At 42.6% G+C, this 21,551-nt stretch overlaps 1 protein-coding gene across 1 annotated transcript in view; it reads left to right on the top strand.

Moving 5' to 3' along the window:
* FBXL17 (F-box and leucine rich repeat protein 17) overlaps positions 1-21,551 on the top strand; it is a 408,991-nt gene that overhangs the window by 378,558 nt on the left and 8,882 nt on the right. The window contains exon 8 of the mRNA XM_084881035.1: positions 7,589-7,731. Coding sequence (XP_084737161.1) covers positions 7,589-7,731 — 143 coding nt within the window. The remainder of the gene's footprint in view (positions 1-7,588; positions 7,732-21,551) is intronic.

The following is a 21,551-nucleotide window of genomic DNA, read 5'->3' as shown; positions in this document are numbered from 1 at the left end:
AAATGAAAATCAAAACCCACAGAGAGGTGCCACTGCACACCCACTAGAATGGGTGTCCTCAAAGAGACAGACATTACCAATTATTGGCATGGATTTGCAGACACTAGAATCTATATATGTAACTGGTGGGAATGTATAGCTGCTTTGAAAAACATGTTGGCAGTTTCTGCTGAGTTAAACTTTTATTATGCAACCCAGAAATCCCACTCCTAGGTATTTACCCAAGTGAAATGCGAGCATATATCCAGACAAAGACATGTATGCTAATGTTCATAGCTGCTTTATCCATAGTGGCCAAGAGTGGGGAGAGCCCACACGTCAGTCTGCAGCAGGATGGAATACTAAACAGCACTGAGAATGAACTACCAGTACACATAGCCGTGTAGATGGATCTCACGAACAGAACGGGCAGGAAAAAATCAGACACAGGAGTGTTGGGCATATGATTCTATCTATACAACAAGAACAACCATCTGTGTGTCAAGACGGTGGTTATCCTGTTGAGGGAATAGTAGTGACCAGAGTGGGAGATGACAGGGCTTTGCCAGAGTGGGTTATGTGCTGTTTCTGATCTGGAGACTATTCCACAGCTGTGTCAGCTTTGTCAAAATTCCCATCAAGAAACACCCTTGGGATCTGTGCAATTTTTTGCATGCATGTTATAAGTCCAAAAAAATTCATTAAAACTATAAAAAAAAAAGTGACACTGATTTTCAGAGATCCAGGGGTACTAAAAAATCATTCTTTGTATTTTCCACTTTGAAGACTTTACCATCTAGTAGCAAGACAGGCCTGTTGATAAATAATTCTAATATGAAAAAACTCTGATAAAGTCTGCATTAGAATGAAAGAAAGAAAAAAAAATATTTACAAAAAGGGACAGCCTGGAAAAATATAATAGAGTGTCATCAGTGCTGAGTTTATGGAAGGGAGGGATATAAGTTAGAAATAAAGGTATGAAAAGGTACTGTTTTCTCTACAAGAAGTCACTACTGTTTGAGAGGCAGCGCTGCTTTACAGTGTCAGAACACATGAGCTATTTATATCCTTAAAATGCGTTCTTTTGTTTTTAGTTGACTGACTTTGCCGGAGTTGTAGGTTATTCTGTTCAGTGGTGCTCAGCCCCGCTGCACGTCGGGATCACAGGAGCTTCTGCAGCTGCTCCAGAGGTGGGACTCGGGCATCTGGACTTTTTCTAGGCGCCTGTGCTTCTCCTGACCTACGAGGGCTAGGAGCCTCTGCTGCCATCCCCGCGGGCTGGAGAGGGGCCTCATGGGGACCATCACACAACAGCGAATGTCTCTGAAAGTGTCAGTTCTTTGTTTTTGGAGCTTCTGTGGTTTCCACAAAGAAGAGCACTTTTCATATTTGTCTCTTTGTCTGTGTGCCAAGAAATTTATTTGCAAGTGGCTTTTATCCAAGTATTACATGAAAGACGTTAATCCTACTGCTAAATTTTAACCCTAATTCTTTCAAGCACTAGGGCATTTCTTCTGATTTTATTCCAGATACCTAGATCCATAGCAGAAGGTAGGACTGGGAAGGACAAAATGACCCATGCAGGTCACTCGTTAATGCACTCATATGACTCATCTTCCTCTGAGGAAAAAAAAAAGAGTATTTTTAGTCCCAGCATTTATATATCAGATCTTTCAGTATGAAAATAATACCTGCTTTTACTTACAAAAGTAAAAGTCCTCTACTTAGTTCACTCACTATCTATTATTAGCTTCTCCATGTTTTAATCTCTTTGTTTTGAAATAATTTTAGAATTATAGCCAATTCACAAAAATAGTAGAGGTATAGTCAGCGACCTCTAAAGTTACAATTTATACAACCATAGTACAATTAGCAAACTGGGAAATTGACATTGAAACATTAAAATTAACTAAGCTGCAAATCTTATTTGAATTTCACCAGTTTTCCCCTTAATTTTCTTGTCCTAGAATCCAATGCAGGGTACTACTCTGTATTTTTTAAAATATATATTTTTATTGATTTCAGAGAGCAAGGGAGAGGGAGAGAGAGAGAAAAAAAAAAATCAATGATGAGAGATAATCATTGATTGGCTGCCCCCTGAATGCCCCATACTGGGGATCGAGCCTGAAACAAGGGCATGTGCCCTCACCAGGAATTGAACCATGACCTCCAGGTTCATAGGTCAACACTCAACCAGGAAGTCATGCCTGCCGAGCCATACTACTCTATATTTAGTTTTCTTGTCACCTTAGATTCCTTCAGTCTATGACACTTCCTTACTCTTTTTTATTTTCCATTATCTTGACCCTTTTGATGAGTACTGGTGAATTATTTTGTAGACTGTTTCTCAGTTTGGTTTTGTGCAATGTTTTCTGATGAGTAAGTTGATATTATTCATTTTGGCATATATGTGTTGTTACTGATAATGCTAACCTTGATCATTTGGGGAAGGTGGTGTCTGCTGGGTCTCCCTACTATGAAGTTATGATTTTTGAAAATTGTTAAATGTCTTTGGCACTCTGCCCATATTCTGTTTTTCCTCAAACTTTAACCAACAGATTTTAATATCAACTGCTAGAGCTTGCCTGCAACAGTGATTACTATGGTTTTCGCCTGATTTTTACTTTTTTTTACTTTTTGGTATTTCTCTTATTCCATACATTTTTTTAAAAATTCTTCTGTAAGGAAGATCTGCCCCTCCTTGTCTATTTATTTATTTGATCATTTATATCAGTAAGGACTTAATAGATGCATTTCCAATTTTTGAATAATAATCCAATGCTATCATTATTTGATGCTCATATTGTTCCAGATGTGTCATTGGCAGCTCTTTCTGGTTGGATTCAGTGTCTTTTTGGCATGCTCTCATTCCTTTTAAGCAATGTATGTGTGTTGCGTGTGTGCGTGTATGTGTGTGTGTGTGTGTGAACATATGATGTTCCAGCCTTATCTTGTATTTTCCCTGCCACAGACCTGAAATCAGTCATTTCTCTAAGAAGCCTTGATTCCTTTTATTGGAGAATGATGTTTTGAAAAAAAGAAAAAAGATCTGGGTGCTAGTAGATCATTGTTTCTGGAGTATCATTGCTCTTATCCCTCTCAGCAGAAAAAAATAGGAAATATATGTATGTGTACTAAACCATGAATGCACATACATGATATTTATTGGTTATTTCTATGTGACTTTCTGTGTATATGTGTGTATGTGTGTAAATATAAAATATATGAGTTCATTTAATACCTCTGATTTCAGTTCAATTCCACAGGTTCATTATAATCTTCTCTCCTTTTCTTATTTGTAACCTATTTCTCTAACAGTTCAAAGACTGGCACTCAGTATCTACAATCCTAGATTACACATAAAGTTGTTACTGAATTGCTCACTCACACCTCTGTGGGAAATATATTTACTAACTAGAGAACAATATTTGGTGGCAGTTCATTTTGGTTTTGCGCCTTATAATATTCAGTCAAAATCATGTTTTCCAAAGAGATTTAATTCCTATCCCTTCAGTGTGGTTATATCACTCGGCAGGTTCACGCTGCTCATTGGTAATACACTTAGGATTGATTGATTTGTTACTGTTTGTTTTTCACTTTGGGTTCTCCCACATTCTAGTTGGCTTTAATTTTTTTTGTGTGTGTGTGTGGGGGGGGGAGGTATGTAAAGTGTTACTATGGTTCAGAGATTCAAAGCTATAGCCAAAGAGATATTTCAAGAAGTGTCTGTCCCTCCTCACACTCCACCACCACATTTGTGTCCCTTTTCTTTCCTCTCTTTTCCCACCATCCCCCTATAGTTAAATAGACTCTATGTTTTCTGGGTAATCTTTCCTGTATTTATTTCTCACAAATGAGCAGATTCAGGTTTTTTATTATGTTCCCTTTTGTATGGTGGTAGCACGCCTTATAAGCTCTTTTGCACTTTCATTTCTTCATTGAATGATGTGGAAGTTCCCAGTGATCTACCCCATTTTCTTTTAGCTTCTTGTGTTCAATTATGAGGGTGTGGCATAGTTTATTTAACCACTCTTATGTTTGAGCATTAAGGCTGTTTTCGTAAGTTTGCAAGTACAATCAATACCCCCATGAAAAAACATATATATATATATATATATATATATATATATATATATATATACACACACACACACACACACACACACACACACATGTAATTTTGTATAATTAGAAGTATATTTTCAGGGTAGATTCCTAGAAATGGAATTTATTAGTCAAAATTAAGTGCACAGGTGCCCGTGTTTCCCAGTCACTCTGTATGCCTGTGGAAATGCCTGTTAGTGGGTTGATCTATATCTTTCCCTGATCATCATATGAGTTGCTGAATTACAGCTTGTAATTTGTGTAACTTTTTAAAATTTAACTTTATTTGATGCACTTAGCACATAAAGAAAATATATTAACATTGCATGGGATTAGGAATTGGTCTTGCATAATTTATTCCCTTTCAGGGCTCAATAAATATCATTGTAATGTGTCAACAGTCTCTAATGAAGGTTGTAATCATACATACATTTACAGCCCTGTCATCCCAGGTGCAGTCTGTGGGTTTCATGAACACCAATGGAGAGTAGACAGTTCAAGAACTATAGCAGTGACATAATGACCAAGTACTTATATTGTATAATGCTCTCATTTGCCCGGAGCTGTTTATTTTTCAAAACTCTTTCAAGTCTTTCCATTTTAGTCAACTGCACTACTGTAGGATGGTTTGGGGAAATATCAAATTAATCATGACTTTTATGTAGTGCAAAGTCCCTTACATGTATTATCTCATTTGAACCTCAAGCCAACACTGTGAAGGCAGGTCTCCATGGAGTCAATATCCCCATTTGTCCAGGTGAGGAAACGGAGACTCAGAAATGTTAAATGTCATCCTAAGGCCAGACATCTACTTACAGTGGTCGGCAAACTCATTAGTCAACAGAGCAGCAAGCCGCGGCTCGCGATCCGCATGTGGCTCGCGAGCCGCAGTTTGCCGACCACTGGAGATCATTGTGAGGCTACATGGTTTGAAATTGCACTACACGGTTTACAGCTAGCTCATGAGCCATAGTGAAAAAATATCCAAAGGTAGTATAGAGTCACAGGGAGGTAAATTACTCAGTATACATTTTAGAATTTGAAGATTCCAATAAAGAATCTTATAGTCACAGGCAAATACTTGGCTACCTATAAGCTGTCGTGTTTCACTCCAGAATCATGGTAAAGGGAAATACATCCTGAACACATGTAGCCTAATTCCCCTCCCCCCAACCCCCCAAGTGACTGTTTGTTTGTTCCTCATTTCCATCCAAACCTCCCATCACCCACACCACACAGCTGGCCTCTGAGCTCTGGGAATTGTTCTGCCCCCGGTACCCAGCACGGGACCCCTGTGTCCCACCACAGTTCTACATGTAATGACCACTGATTCCAGCTTAGTAGGGCACCCAGGGCTGAGAGCCAGCTCTGAGCTTATTATCCACTTCCCCATTTGCTATCTTGTTCTACTGGGAAAGTTACTCGGTCTTTCTGTGGCTCATTTTCTGATCTTTAATATGGAAATAACAATACAACTGCATAACATTGCTGTGAGGATTAAGTGAGATAATGCACCTAAAATTCTTAGCCCAGTGCCTAGTATGTGGATAGTCTATAAATATTGGAGAGAAGGCTGTAGAGTGAGAGCTCATGAAGTGTTTATTGAGTAAATGAACAAGTTAAGCAACAACTATGACAAAACAAAAATTGAATACCCTGATGTATCTTCATTTTTCTTATTTACTGTTTATTTTAATTTGGACAAAAAAGAAAATACCAAACACCAGTGTTTTTAACACGTAGAATAAATTGCTGTTGACTCTACTTGCTTAGGAAGCAGCCTCAGAGAACTCCTCGGATTATGTGGTTTACTTTTTTCTAGCTACTGCAGGGCTTTCATGTTCTAGCCTCAAACCTCAATAAAAGTGCACGATCTACTGCCCCAAGGCCATCTTGCAACTTGTGCTTTGTGATCTTTTGAAATCTCAGTTTGAGCACTTTGTATTGAAAGGAATGTCTTTTATATATCTTCTACTTCATTCCTCATAGGAGATCCTCAGGACATCATAACCAATGTTATGACCATAACAGAGATAACAACAGTTTTCTTAGGTCAAGAACACCAATGGGATTGACCTGAGACATTGCTTCTACTACACAAAAATGTCATTCAGACCATTCAGCAAACCTTTGGCAGATCGCCCCGGGCCCTGCCTAATCTCCTAGGAAAACTAAATGCCAAAATAGCTCACACGAAGAAGAGACAATCTGCAAATTAGTGGCATGAGGAACTTCCAGGAAAAACTTTTTCTCTGCTTTTATAGCATTTTCACTGGAAAACACTGGGATCATGATTATTGTTTTTGTAAGCTTTTAATATATGTCTTTGATATTTGAAGGAATGGGCATGAGTTTTATGGTTAAAAGAAAAATTACTGAGGTAATTAGCAAAGTGATTTTGCCAAGTATACTTTTCTCTGAGGTGTAAGAGTTAACATTTATTCACATGAATAATTCACTCTGCTCTTATTAATCTAGTGAATCAATTCCTCCTATCATAGAATGAGGAAATAATTAGCAAACAACTTTTTCCTTTTTAGTATTTGTGGCATTGCTTTGGGGGTTTTCATTTACATACCAATGCACCATAAACACACTCTGGATGGAGTTATTGAAATCTGTTTTTCTGCTCACAAAGGTAGAGGCATGTGTGTCTGTCCAATCAGAGGTCCGCAGCAAAGATCCACACTCACTGATTGGTCACTCTGATGGGGCAGCTTGTTATGAGCAGTGATAAGGAGGGCACCTCAGAGATTATGGGATGAGCATCTGCACATTAGTACCAGGCTAAACAGTCAAGGAGACTAGAGATGCTGTCATAGTTTTCAGATGGGAGGTTTCATTTTATATGTTAGTGGGAAGAATACTTCTGATATGAGGAAGAAATTCACCAGCACAAATGCATTCCCTTTACTGCACTATAGCATGGCATCAATTAAATTCAACTGTATGTATAATGTACTCTTAATTCCTAACTGTCCCAAGAAGGTCTAACGTGAAAAATATTATGTATTCTTACATTTTAAGATCATGAACAGATGGAAAAATGTATGCCAGTCAGTAAAGAAATTCATATGCAGTGTTATACACCTCAAAATGGTGTTTATATGGGTTTTTCTTTCTTTTTTTAAATTAACGTTATCTTGGGTAAAGTTTAGTTACTACTTGGGGTTTTCTGTAGCACTTTATGTGCGTAATTCATTTTAATTTGTTCCTTCTGCAGATATGTATGTTTGCGAGTACAAGTAACCTTGCAATGAGTAAAACTGATAAAAGGTTGTGTTCCAATGAAAGGGACATTATGGAGTCATCATTCACTTTGTGAAAGGGTTTGTCATAGGGCAAGCTTTCCGGAAGTATTTAATTTTGTTTATAAAACATGCATTTACACACACCATTTCAGGAACAAGTTTAGTGAGAAAATGAGAGAAATGGTCATAATGAGATAGAGAATCCTTCCGCTGCTAATGTTTATTCTGCCTTTTTCCCCCATCTCTTCCCACAGCGCTGATAGCCATTGGGCGATACAGCATGACCATAGAGACGGTGGATGTCGGATGGTGCAAAGAAATTACAGACCAAGGAGCCACCCTGATTGCTCAGAGCAGCAAGTCTCTGAGATATTTGGGGCTGATGAGATGCGATAAAGTAAGAGTTACCTTTCAAGTTAATTTTGTAAATATCAGTGTAGTTAATAGCTGGATATCATTCTCTCTCTCTCTCTCTCTCTCTCTCTCTCTCTCTTTCTCTCTCTTTCTCTCTGTCTCTCTCTCTCTCTCTCTCTCTCTCTCCCTCTCCATATACGTATGTGGTTATGTATGTATATAGGTATATATGTAGGTATATATATATATACATGTACATATATACATGCACTGTTAACAGCTATGGATTTTAAGATGCCTGACTTTCTAACCTAATCTGACATTATATTTTCATTACTCTGTTTAAAAATGAATTTTGTCCTTATGCAGAAAGAAAAAGCAATCATACTCATAGTCAACTTTGATTTTGACTTCCTACCCTTAAAGCCCGTGGACAAAATGTATAATGTTTGCATGGCACATTGCAATGTGCAGGGTCTGACAGTAAAATTTTGCTCTGGGTTCCACATACCCTGCAGCAGTAAGGCAGAAAGAAAGTGCCAGGTTGTTTTCCCCCCAATTCAAAGTATGCAATTTCATTACCCAACATCTATGTGTTCTGACTATCTGGGGGACAAAAATGGGCTGGAATGGGGAATTTGCATCTCTCCACACTTAAGCTGCTGCCTTTAGCACACGCTGAGAAACGGCCCCAGAGATCCCACTGCAGGTCGGTGGAGCTGGCCCAGAGACCTGAACATGAGTTTGGGAAATTGGGCCATCTTTAATTTGGGGCCCTTTGAAGATGTTTCCCCTATAACAGATCTAAGGAATAGTTATTCATGCTGTGAAGGAGAGAATATAGAGTCTCAGAAAGACCACACATGGCTCCAGGCCACTCATCCCAGATGTTGCCCCAGGTCTTGGGCGCCTGTGTTCAGGCTCGTGGCACATCCTCAGGGCATCTCCAGGCACAGGGACCGTTTCCTTGAAAAAGAGCCACCTCAGATACTTGCTCAGAAAACGCTGGCGTCTTACAATAATTTACACGGGTGTGATACTTTTGCAAGTGGTGGTTAGGGACATATCTAGCAAACCAGAGTGAAACTAAATACTATATGTATCTCAAAGGACATGCATTTTCTAAATGTAGCACATTTGGGGCCAATAGAAGGAATAGCCCAAATCCTTTGTGTGTTTTGTCATATTTGTTAATTGACCTCATTCTGTTCTCTAAATGCTCGAAAGTCACTTTAAAATCCAAACTTATACCAGGCCTTTGCCCATTGGTAATGTTTAGAGAGATTTTATTATATAGTCTCATCCCAGCTTAGAAAGCTGACTGATTTTGTTACTAAGCAACAGCACTGAGACCCAAGGGTTACAAGTTTCCCTCAAACTTCACTACTAACTAAACCTAGCACTACTACTAACTCTGTCACTTTAAAATAAAATTATTTAAAAAAAAAAAAAAAAAGTTAAAGGGAGGGCCCACAGTCATCAGAGTATCCTGGAAATGTTGAGCAATGACAGCAGAAGTCCTCAGTCTCAGCCAGAGGAGTTCAGGCATGAGTACTCCCTGAACAAGGACACCAAAACGTGTGCGTTCAAAGTGGGTCGCTGTATCCCAACAAACCAGTCTTTGGATGTGTTGAGATCAGCTCCACCTCTAGTGATGAACTGTAGAAATTTATGTCCTAAACCACATGTGTCAAACACAAGGCCCGCGGGCCAAATCCAGCCCGCCAGGCCTTGCAATGTGGCCCGCACCGCGCTGTCATCACTGCACTCCGCTGGCAGTTTATGACATTGTCAGTTTATGACTGTTCAGTAAACCATTTGGCCCGCGATTTAGGCTGGATTTTAGATTTTGGCCCCTTCTCTGATTGAGTTCGACACCCCTATCCTAAACAGAACAGGACCAGACTGCAGAGAACAGACTGAAGGTTGCCAGAGGGGAGGGGGCTGTGGGACTGGGTGAAAAGATGCAGGGATAGAGAAGTATAGATTGGTAGCTACAAAACAGTCACGGGGATGGGGTGTACGGCAGAGGAAATATGGACAGTAGTATTGTAATAACTACTAGTGTACATGGTGCCAGTTGGGTATTGGGAATATCGGGGGGAACACTTTGTGAAATATAGGATTGTCTGATCACAATGCTGTACACCTGAAACTAACACCCCTGGTGTTGAATGTAAACTGTCGTTGAAAATTTAAAAACAAAAACCAATTTAAAAAAAAACATTTTTTAAAGAAACTTACGTTCTGATTAGTATAGGAGATTATTTCAGATATATTTGCTGACTAGCATTTTGCTAATTTTAAGTTTAAAAAAATGGATCCTTTTCTACCCAAATACAAGTTAGTTCAAAGGGAGATGGGGCGACTGTTCTGTTTGGTGGTACCCCGGAGGGTTTTGCCCATTTCCTGGGGCAGCCTCTGAATCCTCTCTCCAATGTGAGAGCTGCTCTGAGCGAGCGGCCCTGGCTCCAGCACCAGGGGTCCAGCCATAGCCCGTGGCCAGCCAGGGGGCGCGGGGCCCAGGCTTGCTGCCCGGCGCCCTCAGGCTTCAGACAGCTCAGAGGCAAACATGAGAGGTTCTGTGAAGAGAGAAAAAGTTTCCAAACCACACACAACGTGCAAGTGAAACCTGCACGTAAACGCCTGGCTGATTAAATTGAATGAAAATCAGCTTTCAAAATTGGTATCATGCTATCCATTACCTGCTTTCGAATTTTTATTAAGACTCAAAAAAAAAATTTTTTTTGAGTAGCAAAGAAAAACAGTTTGTAGTGGAGGGTATGGACTCTGGAACCAGAGTTCAGGTTTAGATCTGGGCTCGACACTTGGTTGTGTTATCTTAACATCCGGTGTCTGTGTTTCCTTGTCTGAAAAATGGCGGTGACAATAGTACCTACCTTTCCTATCGAAGTGCTGTGAGCATGTCAGTGAGGGCACTTCTATCAAGCCCTGAGAATATTGTGTGTGATATATAAAATGCTCAGTGTTGCTGGTTATTCTTATAATTAATATTATTATATTAACCTGTGGTTTAATATTTGAATTTCCAAAGGAGGGAAAAAAAAAGTGTATTGCCTGCTCTCCTGTTTTGAAAGGGAATTAAAATGAAGGGGGAAAAATAAACTCAGATTACAGGAGATTTTGCCCTTTTACTTTTTCCTCACTTAAATTTAGACTTCAGATTCTTTTCTATACAAAGATACCCGTAATCACATTTCTATACATTTCACAAAGGAAAACCAATGCATCCATGGGACACACAGTATTGGGGATCAGCTTACTAACTCAGGCAGAGGAAAGAAGAAATATTTGTAATGGGAGGAGGAAAGGGTGAGCTGGAGAGCAGACAATTCAAATAGGTAAACAAAAAGAAAAGTACTAAGAAAAATAATGGAGAAAAATAATAAAAACAGGAAGCACAGAGACATTATGATTAGGATATGGAGGCAATAATTGACTACCTCAATGTGATCATTTGTGCCAACAAAGAACTAACTAAATTAATATGGGCCTTTCACTCTTCTCCCTGTACCTTAACCAGACCTGCTGACCACTAATAATTCACAAATAAGAGTAATCCTTCCCCTTCGTGGAGCCAAACGAGTGAATGAGAGATCTCAATGGTCTGCACACTTACCCCCACTTCAGAAATGCTATCCCTGGGTCCCTGCCCTGGGATGAGGGGGCCGGGGTGTGTGTGTGTGGTGGTGGTGGGGGGGGTGATATCTGTATGTCCCAGGACGTGTGTGCTATGCTCCTACGGTTCTGAGAAATATTGAAGGCTGGTTATGTTTTCTTTCATGTGCCGTCAGTTTCATTTGGGGCCTCTTATCCTTAATCTGAAAGGTATACTTGACCCAAACTTACGCTGTTTTTGAAAAAATTGTAAGAATAACAAAATGCATGGTATTTGTTGTAGGAAGGTGTTTTTCCTCCGTTTCTCTCATTAGGTAAACAAAGAACAGATGAGAAACATCAAACATATTGCTTGCAGACGAAAGCAACATGTACTTAGATTATCAGAGAAGTCTAAGCAAAACAGCAGTAAAATTTGCTGGGCTGCAGCAGCGATGACGGAGGAGTCCTCCCGCCATTTGACGAACCTGGCGCTCCCTGCGCGCTTGTAAAATTAGGAAGTGCGTTAGGAAGCCCCTGTGTGAATAGCTTTTCTGATTGCTGGATGGATAAGCACGTTACAGGCATCGCTTTGGGTTTTGAAGCTGAGGCCGCTTAATCTCCTAAACTTTAGTGCATTGTAAGAACCAAGAGAAGAACACGCTGTGTGAGATGGCTTTGATGAATTGGGGTGAATTTATATCCTTAAAGACTGTTCAAAGGCTTACTTGGCCTTGGGAATTAGAGCTGACCCGAAATCACCTATCAACTTAACACACATTTACTTGGCGATTTAGTTAAAAACTACTTGTATAATCAACGGGAACTCTAATCGGAGCAATATGTTGACTCCGCCTGCCTTAATTATAGACGGCGGCTTTGGTTATAAAAATCATTTTCACAACTTCAGCGAATGCTAGATTCTATATAGATCTGTTTCTTCTAATAATATATTTTCCTTATTTCTCGCAAGGCAGTTTGGATGGAGAACAAAACTGGAAAAGACAAAAAAAAAATTTTTTTTCATGGAAAAGCTGTAGGGCAAATGGAAATACAGCGTTCGAGGTTAATGAAAAAATGTTTTGGGTAACAAGGCTGATGAAAAGGGAGGGAGCCCAGTGGCATAGCATTGGCTGAGAAACCAGACCTCGCCAGAGGCAGGCTGGCTGGTTTGGGAAACCTCGGTGATAAAATGTCGCGGTGGAAACCTCTGCAGTGCGTGTTAATACAGAAGTTTGGAGACAGAGAGCCTGAATTATGAGCAGCGAATAACATCATAAATGTAGCAATTCTCATATGCCAAACCCTTGTGAAAAGCAGTTGGAATGGAGAAATGCTAGAGCTTTTAAAAGCTCCCTTTCACTTACTCTTTTTTTTTTTTTTTAACTTCATGCAGAACTAATTTTATACACTGTTCATTTGATTTGAAAATGCCAGCGTCTGGGGTATCATTAAAGAGCGTTATTGAGGGAGCCACTCTTGGCAAAGCATTTTGCTTAAAATGCTTATTAGTTCCTCTGTCCCTGCAGGGTTGTAGACAGGATGGAGAGAGTGCACCTCCGTCTGCTAACGCCATCCCTCCGCCTCCGTCTGCAGCAGGTAGCTGCCCTTACGCTGGACGGCCACTTCTCCCGGCCCCTTAAGGCGCCAGGAGGGCAGGGGAGGCCACGTTACTTAAGGAAGAGACATAAATAGGTTTTGAAAGGTCCGCCCCGATGTCCTATGACCAAAGCCTCTTGGAATTTCTTTGATTTCTAGTTGACATAAATTAGAATTACACAGGCGTGAAGAGTCCACCCCGAAAAGATCAGAGAGGCTGCCGGGGGAGGAGAGGGCTTCTCTGTGATCCTATTGATTTTCCCAGCTGCCTCCAGGCCAGGGGCCGCTGCCGAGGCGACTTGTTATTGATCCACACCATGAAAATAATGGAATTAATTCATTTCTCATCAAACCGCCATGGCCAAGACCTTTCTCTTCACCTGCCCTCATTCCCGAAGTACTTAGCCGGGAGCGAAATATGTGATTTCTTGAAAATAAATTCGTTCTTGAGATCACATGGAATCTTTGCTTTCACACTCAAGTTCCCCATTTAAATGGTAGAGATATTTCGCTTCATTAAGTCCGTGAGAAGCCAGTATAGAAATACAAGAAACAGAAACCAGTCAGCCCTTTAGAGCCAGGATCTGCCTTACAGCCTTTGACGACTACCCAGGTCCCTGTCGTGTGTGCCCAAGTTACTGTCAGAATATTCAGGGGGAAATTGACCACTGCATTTCTCAGGAAGTAATCACGGTGAGAGAAAGCCTCAGCCAGCTAAACATTTCGGTGGAGAAAACGGAGTTTTTATCAGCTTGGTTAGGAATCGTAAGCAGGAAAGCCCTATGGGGAAAATAATATAGGACTCCGTAACTAATATACAGAACTAACTGGGAAAATCAGTTTCAGGGAAAATAATTTGCGGGGCACTGTGTCCGGGACTGTTTTGGTAGCAATTCAGCCATGAAACCAAGTGTGTACCTGCAGGGGCTCACCCCTCCCCTGCAATGCGCACACAGCTGTTTCTAGATTGCCCATAGCCAAGTTTTAAGACTGAAAATGTATGCCTTATCAAAGAAAATAAAGTGTAAAACACACACACACACACACACACACACACACACACAAAATACCAAAACGTTCTCTCCTAACAAGGCAGAGTGGTCTGACTGCACAGACCCCGCAGCCCCAGGCCAGGAGACATCCTGTTATGTGAGCAGCCCACAGTGCCATGTGCTCCACGGAAAGGGGAGAGGAGAGACGGTGAGAGCGTGTGGCTGGCTCTCAGATCTGAACCTAAGTCTTTCACTTGAAGTGTCAGCATCTTGTTTCTTTTGCTGATAAAACAGTTTCTCCTGGTGCTTTTTCACACAGGAGCACTTTAAAACACATTTTTACAACCCTCTCCTGATTATTCCTGGTAATTGAAACGGGGGAAAGCACATCAGCTGAGATACAGAGGTTACCACTCACAACCCCATTTTAGCCCAGTGTTCCTATCTCTTCTACCTGAACTGTGGTGAAGTGGTAGCTGAAAGGCCTTTCCTGCCTTTAGATATTAAACCAAGACGATGCTGACCTGGAGCTTTTTTGACAAGTTTATTTGGTGAACATTAGTGTTTTCAAATTCTACTTCCATTGCTTTACTGGACTTTGAACAACTTCCTCATTAAAAGCCTCAGTTTCACCATCTGAAAAATAGGATAATATTATGTATCCTATGGGTTTAAATGAGACATTGCAACAAAGCACTTAACCCAAAGATATGCACACTGAAAATACTCAATAAATGTAACTGCTTATTAACTCATTATTCTCATTATTATTTATTCATGTAGTATACATATCTGCTCCAGAATAACGTATCATATATTTAACCATGATATGATTAAATATGATAACCACCTAGCTCATAATACTTTAGCCATGAATGTACATCTTATATGCTAAGATCTTACCAACCAACAAACAAACAAAACCAGGCTCCTGAGACTCAGACAACAATTCCAAAAAAACCCCCATAGAATCTGTTTTATAAAATAGTTAAGACCAATCAATTTACAGTCAAACTTATAGAGGAAGAAGAAACCCAGAGACCAGCGGATCTCAGTTCTCTCCTGTGAACAGGAAGAGGAAAGATTCGCCAAGTATGACAGCCAGTCGGTGTCTAGGCTGGGGCTTGTTTGATTTGTTTCTTCAGGAAAGTCAACATCCCCTGAGAAGCTTCTAAGGGCGGGTGCTGCAAATAGCTGCTTCTGTTTTGCTCACTTCTGTTATGGGATGGATGTAGAGTGAAATTGTGTGTGTGTGTGTGTGTGTGTGTGTGTGTGTGTGTGTGTGTGTGAAAGGAGGAAGGGAAGGGCCTTCTGTTCCTCAATGCTGTAAGGTGGATAGACTGGTTGGCGTTTGCCTGAAGGCACCCTGGAGCATCATTGCTTCGCAGTAAATAATCTCCTTGGAACCTTGACTCGACTTAAGTAATTATACAAAAGATTGAGGTTGCAGGATCATATTATTTTTCTAATTTAGAAATAGGAAAGGTAACAGCAATATCTTAACAGAGCTCAGATCGAATCCCAGAACTCGTAAGCACCTGACTCTGCAAAGCGAGGACAAGGATGGCCCGCGGGGGCTCAGGGGGCTGGGGGCCGCTGCCCGCCAGGAAGGAACGGCCGGCTGCCTGCTCGCGAGGCCCGCAGCGCAGCAGCAGGTTCCCGGGGCTGGCTGTGCGCGCCTCATGCAAATTTTGTTTGGCAAGTAGTTTTTCAAAGAGAAAATCTAAACTTCCCCCCTGCCAATTTTGATTAAATATTTTATTCATTTATTCAAGACATAGCTATTGAGCTGCTTACTATGTTCCAGTCACTCTGAACAGGTGACAGGGTCAGGAAAAATCAGTGAACAAAATCGAGTTCCTACCCCATGGAGCCTGCAGCCTCCTGGGGGAGACAAGCAAACGGGCAGCCACAGTGCAGTCTGGGACTGCAAATTAACTTTCAAAACCAGCACCCAGACTTGCCTTGCTTCTGCAGGAAGAACCCCTTACATAGCACACCTGCCTCAGCGGCCCTCCGGAGCCCTGCTTCCCGGCCATCCCGGGAAGCTCCCGAACGAGGCTGCTGTGGACAGTGGTCCTTTCTTTTTCACCACCTAATTCCATCCTCACCTCGCCCCCGTTTCTGTTCCTGTTCAAGGTCACCAGTGACTGCCATGCCACCAAATCTAGTGGCCACGTCTCTGTCCACAACTTGCTCCATCTCTTAGCAGCTGCCCACATGGTAACCATCCCCCCTTTGTGACAATGCTTTCCTCTCGCAGTCCCTATCACCATGTTCCTGGCCTTTCTCTCTCCAGATCCGGTACCTCCATGGCCTTATCTGGAAGTAAAAATAGCACCTACCTCAAAGGCTATTGAGAGGATTAAGTGAGTTTATCTGTGCAAAGTTTCTTACAGGAAGTAAGCGATTAACTAGTAGCTCTTATTTGTTGTGATGGTTAATTCTTACCTTTTTAAACCCCACCACTCTCCTCCTCATTAGAACGTAAGGTCCCTGAGTGTCTCCTAATATTATGTATTGTCAGGCCCTGCCATAGTGGCTGGTATATTGTAGTTGCTAAACAGATATGTATTGGATGATGGATGGATGGATGGATGGATGGGCGGATGATGGGTGGGTGGATTGGATTGTGTTTCCCACCTGCATTCTGTGTAACACCGAGCTTCTGAGGAGGCTCCTCAGGCTGCCTGAGCCTTGCAGCTCTCAACCAGAGAGCCCCACTGCTATTGCTTTATCTATTTATTTATTTTATTTACATAGCTTTATCTACTTAGTTATTATGTGATTTATAGAAGTATTGTTCAGCTAAAAGCAAGTTTGATAAGCTTTAGATTCCACTGCTTCTTAATAATTTGATTGATTATAAAAAAAAAAAGTATCAAAGCAAATGGGAATAAATGAGTGAGTAAGAAAGATGACCCCTTGGGTATAAGACCAGTTTCCTGAAGCTGGGAATTCTGTAGCCAAATGCTCTCTGGGTTCAGGACAGTCAAAGAGTTCAGGCAGCTGATGTGCCATGGGACTCAGCATCCTTCAGAAGCCAACCCTGAAATGCTCTGATTTATGTAGTCTCTCTTCTGAAAACCAAAAATAGCACTTGTTGTATGTAGGGTTTTTAATATATATATTTAAACTATATTTTATTGATTTTTTACAGAGAGAAAGGGAGAGGGATAGAGAGTCAGAAACATCAATGAGAAAGAAACATAGATCAGCTGCCTCCTGCACACTCCCCACTGGGGATGTGTCTGCAACCAAAGTACATGCCCTTGACCAGAATCGAACCTGGGACCTTTCAGTCCGCAGGCCGATGCTCTATCCACTGAGCCAAACCAGCTAGGGCTAAAAGTATACTTTTATTGATCAGAAAGAATGGAGAGAGAGAAAGAGATAGAAATATCAATGAAGAGAGAGAATCATTGATCAGTTGCCTCCTGCACCCACACACACACAATCTCCCCTACTGGGGATCGAGCCCACAACCCAAGCATACACTCTGACCTGGAGTCGACCTATGACCTCCTGGTTCATAGGTTGATGCTCAACCTCTAGAGCCATGCTAGTTGGCTGTTGTAGGGGTTTCTTAATCTACAGATTTACAGATTACTTTTATGCAGAATAAATTTTTGCTGATAATAAATGTGTTTTAGAAAACAGGTCAAATTCATAAATTCTACCTGATGGAAACTGCAATTTTAGAAAGAAAATTTTCTCATCAGGTGTCCACTGGTGATGACCACTGCCATAAGCTTTGTATAAGAAAATTAAAACTGAAAACAAGAAAGCCATTAAGCACAAGAGAAAACACATTTTTTAGTTCTGAGAGTTTTCTCCCTCAGTTGTACTTTCCAGCTTAAGTTTCCAGTTTAATTTAGAAACACCCAGATGTGTTCCATAAATACATCGCACTTACCACTCAGCGACTACATTAATTATCTTATTAGGGCACAGGTTTTTCTCACAGACTTGGTCTTTTACCGAACCCTTTGGAGCGCTTCAGATGAGTGCCCGAGTGGCTTCCTGCATCCCCTGTCCCACACGTGTCTGTCATGGCTCTCATATGCACCACACATGCAAATCTGTTTTTAAAAACGTGCAGTCTTGCACGGTGGGTCAGCTCCATGGCTGTGGGCTGTGGCCTCAGAACGGCCTACGCAGGGCTGGTGCCTAGAACTCACACTTGGCTTGAAACATCTTTTTTGGTGGAGGATCGCTGGGTAAAACAGGGAATGAAAATGTCACTAATTTTTCTCGCTGACAGGGCAGCTGTGGGGCTCCTGTCACACTAATCTCTAATTAGAGGCTTCAGGTTGGCGAGCCCCGAGCCCCGATTCTCCCTTAACACTGCGGGTGTTTCTGTGATCCCCATCCTCCGGGTTCGCCGCCACCTTCTCACCGCGCTAATTCAAGTGAAGAGAAGCAGTGCGCGTCCTCGCAGGCAGCCCGCATTTCATGAAAAAAGAGACAGCATGAAGCCAGGCCTGTTGTGATATTGACAGAGCATAGCACTTCCAATCATTGCAGATTCTGAAATGGAATGATTGCATTTGACAAAATTGACTGAATTCATGAGCCTGCCGCCCTGCCAGGTTCGTTGCCTTCTCGGTATCTGTCTCTTTCTATGCTTTGGGGTTTTTTTTATGAGATTTTTTTTTTTTTTTTTTTTTCCACACAAGAGTCAGAGCTCTTACATCTATATTTTAAAATGCATTCTTAGAGGCCTCGGGCTGTCGGTGTGAGGTTTTTGTGTGAAGCTGGGTGCATTATGGGTAGCCTGCAGTCAGCTGACTCTCATGGTTAGCAAGTGGCTTTTAGGCTTCAATAAGACAATCCAGTTTTCTTCTTAAATGTATAATAAATACTTAGTCCTCTCCCACCTCATGAGTGGCCCCTTGAAGAAGCACAGGGTTCATGTGAACACTGGTTTGGGGCACTTTTTCCCTCCCTACGCTGTTGGGAAGGCCAGGGGCTGCCTCCTCTGGCCACACCTAATTAAAAATCTAAGACAGTGCTGAGAGAGGAGAAACCAGTCTAGTGTCACTATATTCAGAAATATACCTTTGTCTCGGGCAGTGATGAATACTTGTGGGGAAAGAGAGATGGGCTAATAAGCTGTAGGAGCAGCTTTCTTTCTCTAAAACCCTGACTCAGGGTTTAATACGGAGGGCAGCCCGGGAGGAGGTGCTTGCTCCTTACCTTTCAGTAATCTTAGATCAGATCTTGCCTTCAAACCTCCACGTGCAGAATCATCCGCACTCTGTAGGGACTCCTCACTGGGAAGCTCAAACCAGCAGATCTCAACCCGCTGCCCTGGGGCATCTCCCAGGAGCTGTAAAGACTACTGATGCCTGGGTCCCAACCCCCCCAAGATTCGGATACAGGTCATCTGGGACTGGCCTGGGCAGTGGGAGACTTATTAAAAGACCCCCCCAGGAGTAGCTGGGCTGAGAACCACTGTGTTCCTGGTTGTGATCTTGGTTGCAGTCATAGTTTAAGTCATCCCACATCAGTCAACATGTGTCCGGCATGTGTTGTAGCTGAGTCACGGTGCGGCTCATGGAGAAGGCCTGGGTTTGACTGAGGAAGGAAGAGCGAAGGAAGGGACCTTGAAGTTGCCTGCAGAGTAGAGGAAGGGAGCAGCCAGGCTGCTCTCACCCCAGAGTCATCTCCATGGCCCACACCAGGCTGGGCAGTCCTGCAGCCTGTCTGTGTAGCTCCAGCTTCATCCTCCTCGCTGCTCACGAGAAAGAGAGAGGCAAGCTGGGAGCCTGTGAGCACGGTGCTGATTCCTGGCGTGCCGAGCCCCCCTGCTCTGACTGCAGAGAAACATCACCAGGATGTGGCATGCCGCCTGAAAGGGGACGTGAGCGGTCCTGCGACAAAGGGAGGGAAACGGAATCATAAAAGCCTCCTGGCGCCTGCAGTGTGCACGCTGTCGGCTGAGCAGGGTCCTGGGAAAATCCATGTACTGTCTGCTCTTTTATTTTTTTTTGTAGTGTCCTATTTAAAATATTTTAAACTGCGCTTAGATGACTCATCTCATTTACATACAAATTTGAGCTATTACTAACAGTTGCATTCCCCCTATTTCACTCATGTCCATGTGTGCCCAGCTTGGGGCCAGTGGAGTCTCATTTGAATGTGCGTTGTCCAGGATGAGTTCCAGGGGCACCTGACGGATGCCAGGGTCCATCATGGCCAGACAACCAGGACTCGGAGAGAGGGGGACTGCCAGGGAAACGACACTCTGCCTCTAGCCTGCAGCAGTGAGAGACGTTGCCCGGGGCGTCTGTGGAGATGACAGACCAGCATGAGTGAGGGCAAGGGCCCTGATTCGGGAGGCAGGCGCCAAGTGTGCTATTGGCGACACCTTCACAGACATACTGTGGGCTCCTTATTTTCCCGTTGCAGACAGGGAGCTCCGTTTTCTTAGCTACCCGCCCCCCCTCAGAGAAGTGCCATTTGAAACAAGAGCATACCTCACCTCAGTCATACATCCAAGTTGCTATGTGCACTGGAGAAACTGACCACAAAGCTCACAAAGCAAGGGGGAGATCCAATTTTTATTCTAGCCGACGAGTGGGTTTCCCTCTTCCCTGAAACACACGTGTACATGGTGCCTCCTCGTCCTGCACAAGTCACTTAAACGTCACTTCCTCTGCAAAGCCCTTTCCAGCTCCCCGGGGAGGTCAGGTGCCGCTCGGCTCTTCCGCCCACAGCAGCCTGCGCTCCTCCCAGAGGCCCTTTTCGGGGTTTGCTGCTGCTTTGTTGCTGCTGGCTTCCTGCTGGCTTCCTTGGTCTCCCCCCTCTCAGAGCGTGGGCCCTGTCCTCCCTGCTGGCCCTCTCCCTGTGGGACACCAGACCGTTTCCCTGGGCGGGAGGCAGGAAGGGAAGGTGCAGTTGAAGGCAGGGGACGGTTGGCTGCCCAGAGGCCCTTGTTCGTCTAGAGCAGGGGTCCTCAAACTTTTTAAAGTGGGGGCCAGATCACGGTCCCTCAGAGAGCTGGAGGGCCGGACTATATGAACTACTAATTCCTACTGTAACACCTCGGCTGCGCTCACTGCCCAAAAAACCTGGCAGGCCGGATCAGACTCCTCTGTGGGCCGCATGTGGCCCGCGGGCCGTAGTTTGAAGATGCCTGGTCTAGAGAATATGCCAGGCAGTATAAGATTGAAGACAAAGGGATTGCTACAATACTCCTCGTTGTCAAGGCAGTTATAGTCCAGGAATAACGCAATACATTTTATTGTTGTTGGTATTGGTATTTTAAATAGCGTTCCGTTTTTGCAGGGAACTTTTCTCCATCTAAAAAAATAGTGATTTTAAGTGCTTTGCAGGCATACCTCGGAAATATTGTGGGTTCTATGCCAGACCACTGTAATAAAGGGAGTAGTACAATAAAGCAAGTCATAATCTTTTTGCTGGTGGAAGGTCTTGCCTTCAATTTGTTAAAAAAAAAAAACACAAAAAAACACAAAAAAACCCCAAACATTTTGAACATTTTGAAGCGCAATAAAGCAAAGCACAGTAAAATGAGGTATGCCTGAATTATATCCCTAAGTGTGATTTTAATATACTCACATGTGTCAAATAGTTGTCCCCTTACAATAAACATGTCCTATTCACAACATGAATCAAAGAGGAAACAAGA

Source organism: Pipistrellus hanaki (assembly GCF_964339955.1).
Source record: "Pipistrellus hanaki genome assembly, chromosome: 4".
NCBI lineage: Eukaryota > Metazoa > Chordata > Mammalia > Chiroptera > Vespertilionidae > Pipistrellus > Pipistrellus hanaki.
This window is presented reverse-complemented; position numbering and strand designations above follow the sequence as displayed.